The sequence below is a fragment of the Xyrauchen texanus genome, chromosome 40 (assembly GCF_025860055.1).
Source record: "Xyrauchen texanus isolate HMW12.3.18 chromosome 40, RBS_HiC_50CHRs, whole genome shotgun sequence".
Classification (NCBI taxonomy): domain Eukaryota; kingdom Metazoa; phylum Chordata; class Actinopteri; order Cypriniformes; family Catostomidae; genus Xyrauchen; species Xyrauchen texanus.
In genome coordinates, this window is record NC_068315.1 from 13212692 (window position 1) to 13232496 (window position 19805).

At 39.1% G+C, this 19805-nt stretch overlaps 1 protein-coding gene across 2 annotated transcripts in view; it reads left to right on the forward strand.

Moving 5' to 3' along the window:
* The first annotated feature begins 12809 nt into the window (after positions 1 to 12809).
* LOC127633214 (unconventional myosin-Id-like) overlaps positions 12810 to 19805 on the forward strand; it is a 103044-nt gene continuing 96048 nt past the window's right edge. For both annotated transcript variants that reach the window (XM_052112140.1, XM_052112141.1), the window contains exon 1: positions 12810 to 13316. In XM_052112140.1, the coding sequence (XP_051968100.1) occupies positions 13222 to 13316 (95 nt within the window). In that variant the 5' untranslated portion in view covers positions 12810 to 13221. The remainder of the gene's footprint in view (positions 13317 to 19805) is intronic.

Below are 19805 nucleotides of genomic sequence, written 5' to 3' on the forward strand. Positions count from 1 at the left end.
ATGGGATAATTCAGCCAAAACATATAGTGTAGTGTAATACACTAAAATACCCTGTGTAGTTCCAAACCTGTATGACTTTCTTAAATGGATCACAAAAGGAGATTGTAACAAGTTTCCAGTGAGGAAGGGACGGAAACAGCAACAGGGTTCAGGTAAGGTTGTTTTTAATTCTCACACACTAATATAACACACTAATATAACACAGTAGCTTCTTGGCCTTCGTGTCGGGCTCTCCCTGGGCTCTGTTGTTGCTGCTTTTTTATGCCGCTCTCCTCAAGCTACTGCAATTAGAAACAGGTGTTAGACATAATTTAGCTCAGGTGTGAGGGCCCTTACCGCTTTTCTCTCCCGGACGGGCGCTTGACCACGCCCCCGCTGCCACAGAGATATAGGGCTCTATTTTCGTATTAAATGCAACAGAGTAAATATCCAAAAACTTGGGGATGATGCAGAGAACGGCACAGTTCAGACTGCAATGGGGAGATGACGACCTCAATCCAGCTGAGGGACACCTAGGCAGAGAGCAATGGAGGAGGTGAACTCCGGAGCACTTCCAAACACAAGAAACCCAAGTGGAGACAAGAGGAACAAACTGACAGCAAACACACAAACACCAACTGAGGTAAGCAGTTGGGAGGTGAGTGTAACTCACAAACACACACAATGAATGGCAACAAACAACACAAAAGATAGGGTATAATAGGAAGAGAGTATGAAGGGGGGGTGCGATGATAATCTAGGAGCTGCGCGTAGAAACGCTGATCATGCTCACCGAGCAACACCTGAACACGCACACAAGGAAGGGGGAAAACACACACACAGAACAAACTGGAAAAACTCACTGGAATAGTCAGTAAGGCCATATTTCTATTCTTCTGAATATTGCATACAATCCATTTACACTACCAACTTCTAAATGTTATGTCTATGTTTATATCACTGGCGCTTGACAGTAAATTAAATATATAACAGGACGTAGATGGTTCAATAGTAAGAGAAAAACCTGACAGGAGACATAATTAGCCTCTTTTCCTTTTCCTCCATTTCTTCTCAGTAATCTTTTTTCCCATAAGGTTTGTGGTAGAATGCATGAACTTCATAAAAACAGAATACTGAATATTTCAAGATAAATTTCAGCTTTGAAATGCATACATAAACAGATATTCTAATTTATTATCACGAATAGAATGTTCATTTAGGCAATATTTCTAATCATAATATTAATAATACACGAGGTAAACGAAAAAAATCGGAGAGGACACACGAGCGGTAAGGATCGTCACCTGGGTTATAATTCTTAACGCTCTCCCTTTCCCACAGATTGACACATGACCACATTCAGTGAGACGCACACGACACGTTCAGTGAGACGTTCAGTGGCACACAAATGACATGTTCAGAGAGATGTTCAGTGAGACATTCAGTGAGACAAAACAACACATTCAGAGAGATGCAAACTACACATTCAGTGACACATTCATTGAGATGCAAATGACACATTCAGTGACACGTTCAGTGAGATGCAAATGACACACTCAGTGACAGATTCAGTGAGATGCAAATGACACATTAAGTGTGACGCAAACGACATGTTCAGCGACACATTCAGCGAGACCTTAGAAAGCTTTGTTCTTTCGGCAATTGGGTTGTAATCAAACAACTATTCACCAATGCTTGGTTCAATACGAGCCTTTGGGCACAACTAAAAGGGTGTAGTGTGTACATGGGGATTTTCACAACTACCCTTTTGTGACCTCGTTATTAAATTTCAGGGAACAAAGCATTGAGTGGAGGCCATGGTTAGTTCCCACCTCACCCATCCGCTGATTTTGGGAACTAATTGGCCTGAATTCAGAAATGTATTAAAGGGAATGTGCGCAGATGGGTCCTGCATGAAAGCGACGAGATGTGAAATGTGCAATACTCTGGCAGGGGAGGCGGAGGCGGTTCGTCTTCATCAGCTCCACGTCAGGATGACGTGAGTGGGGGACAGGCTGCAGCCCCTCCCATCCTCAGGGGATTTTCCGAAGGGAATTTGCCATTGGAGCAGTCGTGAGACGAAACCCTCAAGCATGCCTTCGACCAAGTGAGAGTGATCGATGGTCGAAAACTCCAGCCGAATGTTGCACTTTAATATCCTGATTTCACAATTATAAACAAGCGGTTGTATAGAGTGACACAGGATTCTCAAACAAAGTAAGATACAACCCAGCTCTTAATACTGCGGAGCCGGCAGAAAATGGTGTTCCAGGAGGCTCATTAGTATCCCATGGCGGGTCATCTAGGGGAAAGAAAATCACTGAACCGACTAATAGCCCATTTTTATTGGCCGGGCATTGGTGACGATGATTGCAGGTGGTGTGCGGCTTGCTGTGAAAGTCAGCTGATGAACCCACAGGCCACCCCAAACGTGCCATTGCGCCCCTTCAGCTGATCGAGGTCCCCTTTGAGGGAATTGGCATGGACCTCGTCGGGCCATTAAAATGGTCAGCACGCATACATCACTTTTTATTGGTCCTATTAGACTATGTAACGCGATATCCGGAAGCAGTGCCTCTACGCAGCATCTCAGCATGTAGTGTTGCGGAGGCACTCTTCAAAATAATCTCCCGGGTGGGGTTCTGAAAGAAATACTCACTGACCAGGGCACAACAATTATGTCACGGACACTGTGCAAGCTTTACGAATTATTGGGCAATAAGTCAATTCGCATCAGCGTTTACCATCCACAAACAGATGGCCTAGTGGAGCGATTTAATAAAACCTGTAAAAACATGATTCGTAAGTTTGTATACGAGGATGCTAGAAATTGGGACAAATAGCTTGATCCCCTGTTATTCGCAGTATGAGAGGTCCCGCAAGCCTCCACTGGGTTTTCCCCATTCAAGCTGCTGTATGGGTGGCGCCCATGCGGCGTGCTTGATGGCATAGGCGAAGCTTGGGAGGAGGGACCTTCAGCCCGTAAAAACTAAATTCAATATGTTCTTAATCTTGGGGCAACTAACACAGGAGAATTTGCTCCAAGTTCAAGAACAACAGAGCCGACTGTATAACAGGGGAACTCGGCTGCAGGAATTTACACCGGCAGATAAGGTACTCATATTACTCCCCAAATCGAGCTCCAAATTACTCGCCAAGTGGCTAGGACCCTTTGAGGGCACACGAAAAGTAGGGGAACTTTATGAGGTAAAGCAAATCGATAGAGGGGGCGCACATCAATTTTGTCACCTCAACCTCCTGAAATTGTGGAGGGAGGCAGCCCCTGTGAAGTTGGCTATTGTAGTTCCGGAGAGGGCGAATCTTGGGCTGGAGGTAAATACAAAACACAATCACGTTACCCCGGTCACTTGAGGAGACTACCTCTCACCGTACCAACTCGCAGAGGTTGCCAAACTACAACAAGAATTTGCAGATGTGTTTTCCCCTCTATTGGGTTGCACAAACCTCATCCAGCACCACACTGAGATCGAGCCGGAGGTGGTGGTACGTAGCTGTCCCTACCGATTGCCCGAATATAAAAAAATTAATTCAGGAATACCACAGCGATTGGTCCAGCCCGGTTGTTCTAGTTCCTAAGAGCGACAGGTCTGTACGGTCCTGTGTGACTCAGACCACATTCGGCTTATGCCGCTGCCTATTTGGATGACATCATCATTTATAGCAATGATTGGCAGCAGAATATGCAGCATCTGAGGGTTGTTCTGAGGTTGCTGCGATGGGCGGGGCACACAGAAAATCCTAAGAATTGCACGATTGGGCAGGTGGAGGTATGGTATCTGGGGTTCCACTTGGGCCACGGGCAGCTGTGTCCCCAAATTGACAAGACAGGCTGGAGAGAGAGAAAGCGTTAAGGGTATTTACACCTGAGCTAAATAATGTTTAACGCCTGTCTCTAATTCCAGTGAGCACGGTGAGAGCTTGTGAAGAATCCACTCTCCTGTGTCCTTCTGCTGTGAAGGTTCTTTTACAGACACATTCAGTGAGACGCAGTGATATGCAAACTACATGTTCAGTAAGAAACGTTCAGTGAGATGTTCAGTGAGACGCAAATGACACGTTCAATTAGATGTTCAGAAAGATGCAAATGAGACATTCAGTGAGATACAAACAACATGTTCAGTGAGACGCAAACGACACGTTCAGTAAAATGATCAGTGAGATGCAAATGACATGTTCAGTGAGACGATGAGTGAGATGCAAACAACACGTTCAGTGAGACGCAAAAGACACATTCAGTGAGACGTACAGTGAGATGCAAAGGATGTTTTTAGTGAGATGCAAATTACACATTCAGTGAGACGCAAATAATGCGTTTAATGACACGTTCAGTGAGATGTTCGGTGAGACACCCATGTCTTTTATAAAAAGTAAATAAAATACATGGGTGGGTGGCATGATTACGACATCACCCGATTTTAGGGATCCCCCACCTCCGAAATCCCAACTTAATCCTTGCTGACCAGTAGGTGGCGATATGCACGAAGGATGCAAATCTCTTGTGAATATGCATTGGCTGTGATATGTGTATGATGTATATACTGTATACACACACACACACACACACACACACACACACACACACACTGGTGGCCAAAAGTTTGGATTAATGTACAGATTTTACTGTTTTGGAAGGATATTGGTGCTTTAACTCAACAAAAAGGAATTCAAATGACTTCAAAGTATGGTCAGGGCATTACTGATGTAAAAACAGCACCATCACCATTTTAGTTATTTTTTATTTTATAAAATCTAGCCCCATTTCCAGCAACCATCACTCCAACACCTTATCCTTGAGTAATCATGCTAAATTGCTAATTTGGTCCTAGAAATTCACTTGCCATTATATCAACCACAGTTGAAAGCTATTTGGTTTGTTAAATGAAGCTTAACATTGTCTTTGTTTTTGAGTTGCTACAGTATGCAATAGACTGGCATGTCTTAAGGTCAATATTAGGTCAAAAATTGCAAAAAAGAAACCTCTTTCTACAGAAACTCATCAGTCAATCATTGTTTTGAGGAACGAATGTTATACAATGCTTGAAATTGCCAAAAAACAAAATATATGAAGAATTCATACAAAGGTGTACATTGCAGTCTTCAAAGACAAAGGACAATTGGACAGAGGACAGAAAGAAATGTGGAAGACCAGATGTACAATTAAACAAGAGGAGAAGTACATCAGAGTCTCTAGTTTGAGAAATACACGCTTCACATGTCCTCATCTTCATTGAATTCTACCCACTAAACACCAGTTTAATTTACAACAGTAAAGAAAAGTCTCAGGGGTGCGAGCTTTATTGGAAGGAATGCAAAGAAAAATCCACTTTTGAAACAGAAAAACAAAAGGCAAAGAAACACTTGGACAACAGATAATTGGAAAAGAGTGTTATGGATCTTAAGCCCATTGAGCTTTTGTGGGATCAGCTAGACTGTAAGGTGTGTGAGAAGTGACCGATAAAACAGCCACATCTATGGCAAGTGCTACAGGAAGCGTGGGTGAAATGTCACCTGAGTATCTGGACAATCTGACCGCTAGAATGCCAAGAATCTGCAAAGATGTCATTGCTGCACGTGGATGATTTTTTGATGAGAACACTTTGAAGAAGAATTTTTTTTTCAAATTATAATAGTAATTGTTCATGTTATTAATGTCCTGACTATACATTGTGATCAGTTGAATGCCACTTTGTGGAATAAAAGTACAAATTCCTTTCCATAACATTAAAACATTCATCTGAATGTTTTTGAATACTACATCAAAGTGCATATTGGTATTATCTCTGCCATGTTTTTTTGTGTATGTTCTGTATTTTCTGTGTTTTATTTGTCCTAGCCAGGGCCGGCCAACCCATTAGGTGACATAGGTGAGCGCCTAAGGCAGCATCGCTTCGGGGGCACCAATCTGCCGAGCCAATAAGTAGTTTAAAACCTGTGTCAAACAAAATGTGCGCTGTGTTCCACTGATGCATTGTGCCCCAGAGAGAGAAAAAACAATGCTGAATGTAGTGACTATTTACTTACAATGAATTGAAACAAAACCTTCAAATGTTAGCCAGTGATGAAGATCATGTGCGTGTGCAGCCTGTGAATGATTGTCTACTGCATGTAAAGATACTTACTAAATAAAAGTGTATCAAAAAACATTACATGAAAGCGCTTAAAAGTAACAAAATCAAACCAATAGCATGTTTTTTGGACATGTTCTTTGGAGTAAACTTCCATATAAATAGCATGATATAGGCCTATTGTATTATGTAGTAAGGTTTGAACATACTGTACCATGATTCTGCTACAGCAGACTTTTGAGTAAGGTAACTTTGATAAACCATCTTGTGCTGTATAATGTGAAATTAATGCTACACAATATACTATATAGGCTACTCTATATATAGGCTACAAAAGAAAATTATGCTCCTAAAATCACCAGAAATGAATGCTTTGGTGCTGTTTTTGCAAAACGAATAAATATTTTTAAACCCCCCTACAACATCATAGTACAATAGATTGTGTTTTTGAAGGGCCCCAGGCTCCCCAGTAATGATGAAAGCCTATAAATGTGCCTGCTGTGAAATATACTGTACAATGTGAATAGTTCTTTAGGGAAGTGTGCTTTTTTTTTTTTTAAACCAGTTATACCACTTGACTTGGTTTACGTGCACTTTACATTAAAGTTATTCCTATATACAGTAATACCCATTTATGATGCCTACTTAAGAAGCCATAACATGCACTTGCATACTTCTTCATAACATTGTTATAATTAATGTTTTGCTAGTTTGGGTTTACACACATTAGGATGTATTATGTGTTAATTTGTACTTTTTTGTGTAAAAAGTAATACATAGCTCTCTAATAATTTTAGTGGTTGGAGGGGTTACTGGAGAGTCTCGCCTAGGGAGCAAAATGGGGTATGACCGGCACTGGTCCTGGCCCAGTTTTGTGAAATGGGTTGGAGGTCGCCACCTTGTGGTTGCGATTTGTTACTGCAGATACTTTTTTGAAGGCCATACATTATTTCAAGACATTTTGCACTGTGTACATTTTACATGAAACTATTTTCTACAGACCATAATGTATGTTTTAAATCTTCACGAATATCCATATTTCTCACACCAGGTAATTTTAAACACATTTTTGCCTTGCAGGAACAGCTTGCTATTGTGTATAAGGTAATATAAAATTAATATGCTCCCATATTTTACACATTTAGATTTCTAATAGTGGAGTGAGCATTCTGTTTCTTTCTCTGTGTGTTTAATTAGGAGATGGAAAACTTAAAACATGAACAATAATTAATGAATCAAACATTAGGAAACATTAGAGCTCTCTAAAATTCTGTGTACAATAACAGTTTTTACTAATCAGACCCACCTGGCCCTGTTTGATACATTAAAGGTTTCAAGCTTATGGTAAAACTTTGTGGCATACTGTTTTTTTTTTTTTTTTTTTAAATTTTTAATAATATTTTCATATGCTTGTTTTATTGTATTGCAGCACTTTTCACAGATGCCTGTTGATACAGATATGGAGATGAATTGGACATCACTAGAAAGTGGTCATTTTATTGTGATTTCTTTATGGTCTTGAAAAAAATACTAATATATATATATATATGAATCTACAGGGGCCACCAACATTTGGACACTTAAGCCACACTTAAAATGCATGAATGTCATTATATTAGAAAACTAAATATCAAACCAAATTGCATGCACTTTAAAAAAAAAAAAAAATACATTCAGAAAAATAAGTTTATGTATGATAAACCAATCATAAAAAACTTTATTGCCAAGTATGTTTTTTTAAGCATACAAGGAATTTGTTTAGGTGTTGTAGGCGTGTCACACATTCTCTAAATATAAAAAAACAAGTATTAAAATATAAGCAATAGAAATATAAATATGTCCACACAGTATATATTAAAAGTAAGAATAAAAATAAAAGAGCAGCAGAGTAAGTACAGTGGCATGTAGAGCCAGAGGTGGAGTGTGGAGAGTGTCAGGGTGGGTACCGGTCCTTGTTGATAAGGCAAGTGGCGGATGGGAAGAAACTGTTCTTATGGCGTGAGGATTTTGTCCTAATGGACCTCAGCCTCCTGCCAGAGGGGAGTGTCTCAAAGAGATTGTGGCCGGGGTGGGAGAGATCAGCCACAATCTTTCCAGCATGCTTCAGGGTCCTGGAGGCGTACAGGTCCTGGAGCGGTGGCAGATTGCAGCCAATCACCTTCTCTGCAGACCGGATGACACGCTGCAGTAGTAGTCCTTGGCAGTAGTAGCCAAGGACTTGCCCTTGTCCTTGACAGTAGTAGCAGCGTTGGTTGGATTACACCAGGTCACCAGATGGTCAGCCTCCCACCTGTAGGTGGACTAGTCACCATCAGAGATGAGTCCGATGAGGGAGGTGTCGTCCGCGAACTTCAGAAGCTTGACGGACTGGTGACTGGAGGTGCAGCTATTAGAGTACAGGGAGAAGAGCAGAGGAGATAGAACGCAGCCCTGGGGGGATCCAGTGTTAATAGTCTGTGAGTCGGAGACGTGTTTCCCCAGCTTCACATGCTGCTTCCTGTCAGACAGGAAGTCAGTGATCCACCTGCTGGTGGAGTCAGGCACACTTAGCTGGGAGAGCTTCTCCTGGAGCAGAGCCTGGATGATGGTGTTAAAGGCAGAGCTGAAATCCACAAACAGCTCCTGGCATTGGTTCCTGCGGAGTCCAGGTGCTGGAGGATGTAGTGGAGGGCCAAGCTGACTGCATTGTCTACAGACCTGTTGGCTCTGTATGCAAACTGCAGGGGGTCCAGGAGGGGGTCAGTGATGTCTTTGAGGTGTGAAAGCACAAGGCGCTCAAAGGACTTCATAACCACAGAGGTCAGTAAGTTTAACTAATTCTAACAATAGATATGCCTACTGTTTTGAAATTAAGACACATTCATATTCTGGTTGTTAGATTTAGTGAAACATGTCCACAGTAAATGGATTTCATCCATCTACCAAAATGATCTTTGGACCTAAAAGTAATACAAAATATGGCTATGAAAATTAAGGTTGGTTCTGAAAAAAAAAAAAAAGTATATATATTACTACTAATAAAATAATAATCCAACATCATTTGTTTGCAAATGCCACTTGGTTTCATATTTTTTTTTATTTTATCTATCTATTTTTAAACGTGGTTTAAATGTCTAAATGCTTTAGGGGCCACTTTAAAACTGACATAGTTTTAAATGGTGCATTGTTAATTTAATTTTGAAATGAATTAATAATTAAATGATTACAAATGTGAGGGCATGAATGAATGAATGACATCTGACACCTACATTGGAGCGTTCAGCTTTTGCTTTGATATGTAGCAGACATCTGCTGTATACTCTAAACCAGGATGGAGATGATGAAGGCTCTGGAGAGGAAGACAGGTCCTGACCCTCATGTCAAGCCAGTAGCATGTGATTTGGCATACTGTGCAGGTAAGAAATGGTGCAAGGCTTTCAGCAAAATTCTAGATATTTTGTAGTTGTAATTTGTTGCTGGGTGCACATATTAACTGTCGTCAACCCATCTTTTCAGACATTAACACACTTGTGTGTGGAAAATGCAAAATAATTTAGACAAAATCACCTGGATGTGTAAGAAAAACAAAATGAGAGGCGATTCATTTTTCTATATGAAAAATGTAAATTTACATTTAGTCCATAAAGGGATAGTTCACAAAAAAAAAACTATTTAAAAAAGAAAATTATTTACTCACCCTCTTGTGTTCCAAACCTTTTGACTTTCTTGCTTTCAAGGAACACAACAGGAGATGTTAGACAGAATGATAGAGACTGTCAGCCTTAGTCACCATTCACTTTCATTGTTTGGAAAAAAGAGCAGAGTAACATTCTCCAAATCTCTCCTCTTGTAAGTAAATCTCCTCATGGAAGAATGAAAGTCATGCCGTCATATGGAATGACATGAAGGTAAGTAAATAGGACTGTGAACTAACCATTTATTGTAAATTCTTCAATCCTTAAAACAGCCCACATCTCCGAAAAAGTGAATAAGATTGTGTACAGGAAAGTCTATGTGAATCAAGGCAGGGCTTTCAACAGTCACACCGGGATAGTCAGAGCTCCAGTTTCAGGTGTCTACCAGTCCTTCTCCACACAGACTGGAAGTAGTGGGGTAATGAACCTGTGGCTTGTTGTAAACGGTTACTGGGTAGCTATGTCCCATAGCAAAGTTCAGGGCCCAAAATCACTTGGGAATCTATCAACATACATGACGACTCTGCACAAGAGTGCTAATTGTTTATGTGACCCATAACCATGGTCGCTCTTGGGCTAGCGCTTCATCTAACACAATGATTTTTGGGTGATCATTACTTATGGTGAGACAAATCAAATAAAATGTAAATATAAAATTGAGCAGTGGTATGAACATTTATAGTTGAGGTGGCCACTTTAGTAGTACAACTACTCTGGCAGCATACTACAGCTCTGACTTCAAATGTTATAATTGCAGTATATCATGTTCTACTAATTCTACTAGGTTGTAATGATGGACGCGTTCTGCATAAAGATTTATTTAAAGCAATGCTGTTACTGAAAATATGGCCTTACAATCCCCAGTAGACCTGCTCTGTGCCATTAAACTGAGACTTATTTTTATACATATACAGCCGTGGCCAAAAGTATTGGCAGTGACATAAATTTTGAGTTTTGCAAAGTTTGCTGCTTCAGTATTTGTAAATTATTTTTTCACATATTTCTATACTGAAAAACAATGATAAGCGTTTCATGTGTTTCAAAGGCTTTTATTGGCAAAAACACTCAATTTATGCGGAGTCAATATTTATGGTTTTGGCCCTTTTCTTCATAACCTCTGCAATTGGCATGCTGGATATCAGCTTCTGGGCCAAATCCTGACTGATGGCGATCCATTCTTGCAGCCCCACATATGGATGGTCTCAGGATGCTTCACTGTTGGCACGACACAGGACTCATGGTGGCATTCACATTTTCTTCTCCAGACTTTCCAGATGTACCGAACAGTCGGAAGGGGGCTGCAGAGAAAATATCTTTGCACCAGTCTTCTGCTGTCCAATCCTTATACTTCCTGCATTATTTCAGTCTGTCCTTGATATTTTTCTTGAGAGAAGTGGTTTTTTGCTGCCCTTCTTGACACCAGGCCATTGTCCAAAGGTCTTGTCCTCACTGTGTGTGCAGATGCACTCACACCAACCTGCTGCAATGGTGGTGACACGATTCCATAGCAGACTCCTCAGGAAGAGACGGTCCTGCACTTGCTGGACACTCTGGGACGTCATGAAGCCTTCTTCACTGCAGTTGAACCTCTCTCCTTGAAGTTCTTGAACCGGTAAATGGTTCTTTCAGGTGCAATATTCTTTGCAGCAATTTCCTTGCATGTGAGGCTTTTTGATGCAAAGCGATGATGGCTACACATCTTTCTTTAGAGGTAACCATTGCTAAAAAGAACACAACAATTGGAAGCACTTCTTCCCTCCTTTTATAGCAAACAGTCTGCTCTTATAAACCAATCAGAATGATAGAGTGATTTCACCTGACTAGTACTCGAACACACTTTCCCAGGTGCTGCTGATATGATTAGTGAAATGATGTTAGCTGGTCATTTTGTGCCAGGGCCAAAAAACTGTGAAATTTGGGTTTTTGTGATAAAGTTAATTTTTTTGGCCAATGAAGCTTTTTGCAATTATTTAAAATGCTTCTGATGACTCTGAACAATAATCTAGAAACAATGTGAATCAACACCAACATTAACTGAAGCAGAAATCTTTGCGAAACACAAAATGTATGTCACTGCCAATACTTTTGGCCATGGCTGTATATATACATATATGACTGTAATTTTTTAAACATTAATTCTATTAAATTATTATTATTATTTTTATAATTAAATAGTAAAGAGAACTGTATTGGTAAATTATAAAGCTTTGGTACAGGAGTCATACTTTCATCTGCAATTGTTTTAGTATTTATTATTGTTATGTTTATATATATAAAATATATAATATTCTTTCAAATAACAATGATAATTTGTATTATCATATAAAGTATTAAATAGTAAAGAGAACTATTATAGTAAATTAAATGGCTTGGAATCAGAATAGTGATATACTCATATTGTCATAGTCTTCTGGAGACACATGTGGGGGCAGCAGAGTCATCTCATTGTGTTTAATCAGGGAGGAGTATCACCATAGCTAAAGATCAGAGCAACCTGAAGCCCCATCTGCAGTCATTAAACTTCATTAAACTTAAATACGTCCCTGTGTCTTAGGGTTACTACAGAAACGTTGACTGCACGTGCCCGTGCACAATGAAGGAGCTTCACAAAAAAGTTTGTTTCACTCATGTTTCAACAGACAAGAAAATGGTTCAGCCATCAACGTATACACCCGTGAGCTCGTGTAAAATTGTTTATCTTGGGCTTATGTTAATGCTGTTGTCAGATTTGTTGAAAGTTTCATGTAAAGGTAGTTCACCCAAATCTAGTTTTTATCCATCGCCTTATATGGACAAAGAACAGACGGACATTCCAAGGATATTTCTGCACTGAGCATGATGATGATTATGACAAATGTTAATGTTTGTAGATCATTTTAACAACTCAAATGTGACTTTCCCCACTCAAAGTACTGCTAATTTAGACGTCGACGTCAAATGTACCTACCTGTGTAACTGTGTCATTCATTTTAGAGCTCAAAGGTAACCTCTCTGCCGAACGGTTTGGCGCGTGCACCGAAGGAGGAGGGGCATCCGCTAGACGGCTAAGATACTATTCGTCGTTAGTTACCGGAGTCGCCGTATGGTAGACCAGACGAGTGAAGCTCGCTGAAACAGGGATGAGAGGAGCGACTGTCGATGTTGCGGACGATCACTCCTCAAACACTTGGGGCCTCTTAAAGTTGCGTTTCAAAGCGAACGAGGAGCGTGAAGCTGGGAGACTTAACAGTTATTGGGAAGGAAATACTTTGTACTCAACAGGCAGTGCGTGTCTATATTTTCTTTTATTAGTAACATGAAAAGAACACGACGAATTGTGGTCTAGGCAAATAGTAAACAACTTTAGGACGAAGATGCATTGTCGTGTCTGATTGGCGCTCTCGATTTGACCATTTGTGGAATATTCGACAGTTAACTTTATGCAATTGTCACACAATTAGGCTATTTTTTATTTTTTTTTTATTTTTTGCTAACGCGTTATAATGGCAGAACACGAAAGTTTGGAATTCGGAAAGGCGGACTTTGTGCTGCTGGACAATGTGTCTTTGGAAGAGTTCATGGCCAACCTCAAGCTCAGGTAAGAGAGTCCACCTACCTTTTGCCATCCATAAGAGCCGCACAATGCGGTTTAGTACAGTACAGGAGGTACCGATACACATACTTGTTATTTGTCAAAAGCTGTGTTTTGGATTTCAAATCCTTCCTTAATGAATGGGGGTTTTACACTTTAGGAGTTTAGACTTTTATTTATTTTCTCTTACCTCTCATTTTGTATAAAACAGTAGTATTTTTTGAATGCATTTATAAGAAAAGGAAAAAGTGTGATGCTGATTCTGACATTGGGAATTTATCATATTTTCTAGTTGTCAAATCAATGGGTGATATACAGTAGGCCTATATAGCTGTTGAATAGGATAATTCTATCAGTGCAAGTTAATGAAAATATACATCTTCCAAACAGTATTTTGTTGAATGTGGCCTATAAGAGAGAAAAAGATACTGAACAGGTCACTAATAGTAGAATTAATCTAAATCACTGTCATTGCGTAGCGTTCCATCAACTTTTTTTACTCATAACAATTTCGCTTTATTATCAAAAGACATGTCATAAATTCATTGATTCCTATTTCAGATACTCAATATATGCATCTGGAACAAACTAACTTCTAAGACATTTTTAAAGGTAAAGCTAACAGTGATGCTTTACACACCTGACATCTAAATCAACGGGCATTGTTGTGTATGTTGTATTTATTGGCATCAAACAGCTCACTGTACCTGGTGAGCTACAGTGCTGTGTGACTGCCTCTGAGGTATGATGGCCCTAGTAACACCCTCCTCTGATTAGACTTATTGTTCAAGCAAGTTTGGAGTGGAAATCCTGTCATTGTATTTTTGGTAGGGAGATCATTTTTCCTCATCAACACAATGTCAATAAATTACTTGATGGCTTTGATAAGATTGAGCATGTGGTTGAGGAGTGTAGCTTATTTTTTTGGTTTGTTTAATATAACAGTGCTATAAAATTTGAATTTTATTTTTTTTGCCTTCATTTCATGCCACAACTACTACTACTATCTAGTAATCTACATATAGAAATTTCTACTAATTTGACATTGTGCTAAATTTGCTATAATAATTTTTGACTTTCATATTTATTTATTCATTCATTTCAATGCTAGTATAGAACATTTTTAAAGTAATGCACCTTTTTTAATTTTGGTGATATAAAGGTCGGGCTTCTCAGTGAATTGAGGGGTGTTTTAAAGTTTGGATCAAATAGACATGTACTTCAAATGTCTTTGCTTCAGGATGTAATATTTTGAAATCGTTGCGTTTGCTTTTGTGTTCTTTTCTCTCTTGTCTGTGGAACAAAGTCCCTAAGTTTTTGTGATTCTGATTATTTGATCTTGTAGTAAGGGACTTCACTAAAGTGTTACTCAGTCCCTGAACCCCACAGCCACCACCATGTGTCCTTGAGCAAGGCACTTAACGCTAGGTTGCTCCGGGGGGATTGTCCCTGTAATAAGTGCACTGTAAGTCGCTTTGGATAAAAGCGTCTGCCAAATGCATAAATGTATTTAAACTATTCATCTGAGTTATACTGTTGTCATAATGAATTCATTTCTTCAATCACCATACACATAATTCAGAAGGGTCTGAAAAAACAACTTGCATATTTATTTATTAGCAGCAGAAGATGCTTTCTTGTGAATAACAGCACAAGTTGTTTTATTTTTTTCCCACTTCTCAGCCATGGTCTGAAATTTCTTGCTAGCTTGGAGATGGCATGTGCAGTTTGTTATTTGCAGAGGCTGTGATCAGGCGAGCAACCTGCTTCTTAAGGCTCCACATCTGTGTCTGGGACTTCAGCTTGAACTGCAGCAGCTATGTGATGCCAGATCACATCCTGAGCACTCTGGAGTATATGTGATGCTTTTTAAAGGCGTTATGATTTGATTTAAAAAAGACCATACAGTACGATGACAAATTATAACTTCTGAATTGATTGAACATTCTTGACTTAATAATGTAGATTTCTCTATATGTTTCAGCTGTGTTTACACTGTGTTTGATCAATTGGTCTAGGACCACCAAAAAGGATCTAAAATAGTGCAAAGTTGGAATTTTGCCTTTTAAAGCAAAACTGTATGACAGAATGTTTTGCCTAGAGATTTAAAGCAAATTCATAAACCTGCTGCTTAGCTGTAAGTGCTTCTTACAGTGGGGTGTCAAATTTAAACAAGTGTCAGAAGTGCTGACATATACTGTACATTGTAGCATGATCTGAGCTCTGCCCATGAGTGTGTTTATACAATGCTCCCATTTCGAACAGTAGTTTGTGTATGTATACCCACTCACCAAAATTTGCTTAATTGATTTGTGCTCAGGGCATGACTTTATATGGCAGTGTTGTTTTGTCTGCCCGTTGGATCATGAGGAATTTTTTGACAGTCGTCTGCACATTTCTAAAAACAATTACAAGTGCTGCCTGAGACATTTTTGAAAATTTTCCTAATGCTGTCTGTGATACAGCAGATTAAATAGTTGCTTACCACTATACCATTGAGCCTTTCAGTTGCTTGTATACTGCAACCAAACTCTGTTTTCTTAGTCTCAGTTACATCCTGAGTCATTCAGAATAAATTCAATCCTTAAACATCTCCAGCAACTCAACCATTTTCATAAAAAAGTCAAAAAGTTTGAGACGTCTAGTGAAAGTGATTTTTTTCAATGTAATGCACACAGTCTTCTAGGACATAGTGCTTGTCTGTGAAGGCGGTCGCACTCCGGGCGAGAAGCACCACACCACGTTGCGACTAAGGACACAGCACAGGTATCAAACACAGGGAACTTTGATGTGGTTCAGGTGGCAGACAGCACACACAAAAGTTACCTAGATTTTACCCTTCTTCAAGAATGAACAGCGGAAGAGTAAATAATCTATGTCCTTCGATAATGATTTGGGTCGTATTTAATGGAAAATGTGCAAGACCTATATATTGATATGCAAGGCAAATTTTGCGCTCCGTGGTGTGGCAGACATTTGAGCAGCCTCCGGTGTTGTAGCTAGGTACTGCCTGTATCTTCATTGAAAACACTAGTTTTGAATTTTAGAATGAACCATGTCGTCCGTCAGATGCGTCCGGTGTGTGACCCTCTTGAGTCGGCATACTGTATTGTGGCTGAGGGTACCTGAACTCTTGGAAACAACATGCTGACTTCCTGTGGATAATGTTGAAATAGTTTAGAATATTTCTTCTTCATTTCATATCAAAACATTTCTTTATAAATTTGTCAAAATCTTAAACCTTGCTGCGTGGTCTTAGGGTTTTGGACCCCACAGTATATGGTTGAAAATGTCCTTGATATGGGACATTTTCACTTTTTGCACCGCAGGTTTGTTGGCTGGAAATTACAGGAAGAAAGGGGTTATGAAAAAAATTATTGCAACCTGTGAGGCCTTAATCATCTTGCTATTGGCATTTTCCTACACTGAAGATGTCTCCTTTGACCCTCACCAGCAGTCCTATAGCTTGCATAATGAGCTTGATTATTTTTCCAATACTTTGTCGTTGTTTTAAGAATTAGGCCTAAAAGCAGAAAATAAAATGAATTAACTTTGGTTTGATTGTTTGTATTGTGCACACAGTCTGAATTGCATCTGAATTGTAACCACTGCATACACTGTAAATTATTAAGCATAATTTCCCACAGATGAGAAATTTATTTTAGTATATCTTGTTAATCGTCTTTTTCGGGTTTATAGGTACAGAAGTGCATCTTTTCCTTGTCTTAAGAATAGTTACTTTTTAGGTATACATTTTGTATTGCTTTAAATGACATGCTGTGTTGTGTTATGGTGAAGGAATCTTTTAAAAGCAGACAATTGTAAATCTGTGCTGTTTACTCACTGCTTTTTATCTGTGTTTAGCAAAATCAGCCATACGATAAAAAAAGCGGGGGTCTAAGGTTAGGATTAAAGAGAATTAGTGAAAACGTAGACCATAATGTATACCTATTATTTTCCCCATATTTATTCTTGCTCTTGACAAATAAAAACTGGAGACAAATACAAACTTAGGGATGGTTTACACAACATTTTCAAAATACTCCCAAAATTTCACATACAAAAACGTGAATTTGTGAAAACGATGACGCATGCATACGCGTATTATGTGTTCAGTCTATAGGCATGAACTTCGAGAACTTTGTCCTTACCTCCAAGACGAACATACCAAAATGAGATCACCAGTTGGAGTCCTTGTGAAGGTGGCGTGCTTTAGAGTCCAGGGTCAATTGTAGTAATAAAGCAACCTCATCGTCCGTCCAGACAAAATTGCTTGATGCTTTCGCCATCTTCATTGTTTGAATTCACCGCTCTATGGAAGAATGCTTATGTGTGCAGGCAAGTAGTGTTTCTTTACAAAGTGACATCGCCAACTACTGGCCTGGCATGCATAATACAGTGTTTTTAGTCATTTTGCGGATCCGTGTGAACGTGGATCATTTTGACAACGTTTGCGTCTCTATTTGAATCTTTTAAAAAATGCAAAGGAACTTTTTTTCTGTTTTTAGTACATTGTTGTCATGTAAACATACCCTTAAGCACACCAATTTATTTAGGTGTCTGTGTGTGTATTTTTAGGAAATTAACATTTCATATGTCCTCATGGGACAAATTGGAATTGTGTAGTATTTCAGTTCTGTGATATTGCAGGGCAAAGAAGCATGAAGCCTCTCAAAGGGTGTAAATGCTCACTTGTTGCCTTAACAGCAGGGCAATGTGGAGTCCAGCTGTGAGGATGGCAACTTAATTTCCATCCTGCAAAGCAAACAGAAGGATCAAAGTCTTCTCAGAGCTCAGGTGCACTGCGCAGAACTAGACATGAGGTCAAAGGTTTCCCTATCCTGTAAAGATAGATGGAGCAACAGAGCTAAATCTTTTAGGCCTATAAGAACCGATTATGAATTTACAGAGTCTTACTTTGATCAGTGCATTTAATATACAACTCTATCTTATTAAAATTCATTCATATTTTATGATTTGGCTGTTTCGTATGATTTCTGGCGATTTTGTTTGTATTATTTCATCACGTGCAAATGCCTGGATGTGTAATGCGGAAGTAAGCATGAAATCCACGCACAAGGCTTTAAGGATATGCTTATCAATATTATGCCCTTTCCCAAACCACTTATCTAAACCTAACTGATCAGTAGAGTTTGTAAACATGACAGGAAAGATGTTTTTGAAAGATGTAATTGTTGCGTATTAGATAAAACGATATCCAGTGATGTCATTGGATGCAAGTGAAGGTCGTTCGAATTCATACAAGTGCAATCATATGATATCATACGAATTAGCTAAATTTAGAAAAGTCATACAAATCCTTACGATTTTGCTGTGAGAGTGTATTAATATATTAAGATAAACTGACTGGCATTTATTGTTATTATTAAAGGTCCTCATTGTTGAAAGGTTTTTCTTTATAAATGTTTTCCATAAAATGTAAGAAGCTCAGGATTTATTCTATGATGCTATATAAATAAAGACAAAATACCTCTACTGCTTTGAGTTCCATTAAGGCCATTGAGCGCATAACATTGCCATGCTTGCTCACAGCAATGAATTCTTGTGTGGTCAAATCTTCCATAGTTCCTGTCTATTTTTCTGCTTATAAAATACACTGAGAGAACACAGACTAGCGCTCCTCCCTAGACTAAGGTTATGGGATTTTACCTGCTTGCTTTCAAAATCCCATTAAAGAAATGTGTAATTTATTCAATGTTAACTCGTATACCAGCTTATTATGCAGAGACAACAATCATGTAACCATTTGTAGGGCTATCCCTATCAGCCAGACACAACAATATTGGCTAAGAAGATGCCTCTATCAATAAGGTGATTGGCTTTTTTAACTTTCAATTCCATAGCCAGCCTATTGCATGATTTCTCCCAATTTTCTACAAGTCTCCTCCTCTGGCTCTGTTGCTTTTTTGTTCCTGTGTGCTGTTGTCTGTTAAAGGTCTCCATTCTTTAAAATACTCAATTGGTGAATGGTGGTAGATACTGTTTTCATTAAATTCCTCCATATCTTTCTGCCTTTTCAGTGGCTTTGAATTCATGAAGCTCACAATTCCTAAAAAATATCAGAATGAATATACTGATAATCTTTATCCCTGTTGTTGTAGAGGACTATTTTTCCCTGTTCTTTCAGAGCATCTTCAGAGATGTTATCCCATCTCTTCATTTAAATTCCCTCTTGCTTCTCAGTAACTTGCTCTACATACTTCAGATTAAAAAGAAAGATGAATGCCTAATGGTAAAGTATGCCCCCCCCCCCCCCCAAAAGGCTGCAGTGTAGTTTGATTACTTAAAAAAAACAAAAAAAAAACAAGCCTCTTTCTCTACTCTCCAGCAAAGAAAAGGGCCTGTCTGCCCTCAGGAATTTCCATACAACCCCCTATAATCTGAAACATATCACCAGCCTTACATAAACAATGCTGTGCTATTTTGGCCCTTTTCTCCCCCAGAATAAGCTTCACAGATGTCTCATTTGTGGAC